Here is a 2215-nt window from a genome sequence, read left to right as displayed (position 1 = left end):
TGGTCTACAAAGTGAGTTCCAGGACAGCCAGAGCTATACAGAGAAACCCTGTCTCGAAAAACCAAAAAAAAAAAAAAAAAAAAAAGAAAGAAAAGAAAGTTGTAGCCAGCAGACAGGTGGGCGCCCTACTTCCTTCCACCTGCCGTTGGAAGTCGAGTTTGTATTTGCACAGCTCGATTAAGTAAGGCTTGGAGCGGGTGGCGCAGGTCCACGGAACTTCTGTCCTTTCTTCCTCCGAGAGCATCTTGGCTTCTTCATCTTTGACATTCCTCACTCGGCTCTGTTGCCGGATGCTTCTTTCTCCTGTGCCTCCTCCTGCCCACTTTGTTACTCTCCCCTTTTCCGGCTCCCTGGCCACCCCTCGAGTCGTTTCCTGACCAGCCCCTTGTCTGAGGTCTGACCTCATTGACCTCGGTCACAGCCGGACCTGGAGGTGGAGGAGACGGAGGAGGCTGCTTAGTGAGAGATGGGCAGCGCTTGGGTTGAGAGTGGCTCAACCCCTTCTTCTTTTGGCTCCAGTGGGTGGCCACGTGGATTTTGATGACTTTGTGGAACTGATGGGCCCTAAACTCCTGGCGGAGACGGCAGATATGATTGGTGTAAAGGAGCTGAGAGACGCCTTTCGGGAGGTGAGTGATGGGTGGTGACAGGCAGGAGTAGACGGGGCTCAGTCCCAACCTCGGGATGACTATAAAGGATTCTAAATCCTGGGTCCTAGTCCTAGACCGTGGGAAGGGGTCTTGGATAGGGAAGGAGCCCTGACATAGGGGGAACCCTGCTCCGTGTTGGGGTCCGCCGCTCATCCATGCAACATTCTCTCCCTGTCACACTCTCCAGTTTGATACCAACGGTGATGGGGAGATAAGTACGAGCGAGCTTCGAGAGGCCATGAGGAAGCTCCTGGGTCATCAGGTGGGACATCGGGACATAGAGGAAATTATCCGAGATGTGGACCTCAATGGAGATGGACGAGTGGACTTTGAAGGTAGGCGGGCTTGAAAACGGGTGCAAAGGGAGCCAGCCATGGAGCCCTCTAAGCGCAGGCGCACTAGGAAATCACCAATCCCACCTAAGTTTCTGTGCCTTGCTCCCCACCCCGCCTTGCATTTCTTCCATCGTATCTGTGTATACGCCAATCCATACCTATCTCAGTCCGTGTATCCATCTACCTGGCTATCATTCATACTTTTCACCCGTTTCATTTCTTCATCCGTCCAGGTGTCTGTTCAATTTGTTACCATCTCTAAAAGCCGTCGGTACAGCATCGATCCGTGCATTGATCGGTTTGTTCTGTACCCATTCTCTTTCGACTATACATCCAGCCATGCGTACGTCTCGGTACCTGGGCTCCCACCCACATCTCTCCCCCTATGCTTCTCTGGTTTGTTCCTCGCAGCCATTGATCTGTCTGTCCCGTCATTTCCCCTTGCTGTTTGTATCCAGCCATTCATATATTCATCCACCCTTGTGGTCAGTTTTCCCCAACTGTCTCTGTTCACCCTTCATGCTGTTCTCTGAGCATCACAGCTCCTCAGCCTGACCATAGGCCTCTGACATCTGACCACAGATCACTGTTCCAACCACAGCATCTATCTATCGTTCCTTCACTCTGAACTGCCCAAGACAAATGACCCTGTGAGACCTTTCCGGGAATATGCTGTCCTTTGTGCCTGGTACCCTTTTTGCATTTGGGTTGAATCATTTAAACTGCATTTTATCTATCTATCTATCTATCTATCTATCTATCTATCTATCTATCCATCCATCCAGTGTGTGTGCTTCCACACACATTCCATGGCATGAGTGTGAAGGACAACCTGCAAGAGATGGCTCTTTTCTTCCATCAAATGGGTCCAGGGGATCAAACTCAGGCCTTCAATCTTTGCAGCAATCACCTTTACCTCCTGAGCCATCTCACCCACCCTTAAGTGAAATTCTACTTATTTTCTAAGACCCAGTAGTAGACTCCTTCCCCCATCCCCACCCCCTTTTGCAGACTGAGCCTCCTCTTTTGTGACCTCCATACAGGTTCATCCCTGTACCCGATGCTGCCCTGATAGACTTTGAAATTTGAGAGGAGAGTAACTTTGTGTTCTTTATCTCAACATTTCTTCACAATAAACACCTCACACCTCACACATAGATAAGATTCACTAGATAGCTTTCTTTCTTTCTTTCTTCCTTCCTTTCTTCCTTTTTTTTTTTTTTTTTTTTT

The 2215-nt window shown here is 49.3% G+C and overlaps 1 protein-coding gene across 2 annotated transcripts in view; it reads left to right on the top strand.

Annotated features, from left to right (window-relative positions):
• Cabp1 (calcium binding protein 1) overlaps positions 1 to 2215 on the top strand; it is a 26871-nt gene that overhangs the window by 21178 nt on the left and 3478 nt on the right. For both annotated transcript variants that reach the window (XM_021163062.1, XM_021163063.2), the window contains 2 exons: positions 520 to 629; positions 838 to 985. In XM_021163062.1, the coding sequence (XP_021018721.1) occupies positions 520 to 629; positions 838 to 985 (258 nt within the window). The remainder of the gene's footprint in view (positions 1 to 519; positions 630 to 837; positions 986 to 2215) is intronic.

The sequence above is a fragment of the Mus caroli genome, chromosome 5 (assembly GCF_900094665.2).
Source record: "Mus caroli chromosome 5, CAROLI_EIJ_v1.1, whole genome shotgun sequence".
Taxonomy (NCBI): domain Eukaryota; kingdom Metazoa; phylum Chordata; class Mammalia; order Rodentia; family Muridae; genus Mus; species Mus caroli.
Note: the sequence above shows the minus strand (reverse complement) of the source record. Positions and strands in the feature narration are given on the sequence as shown.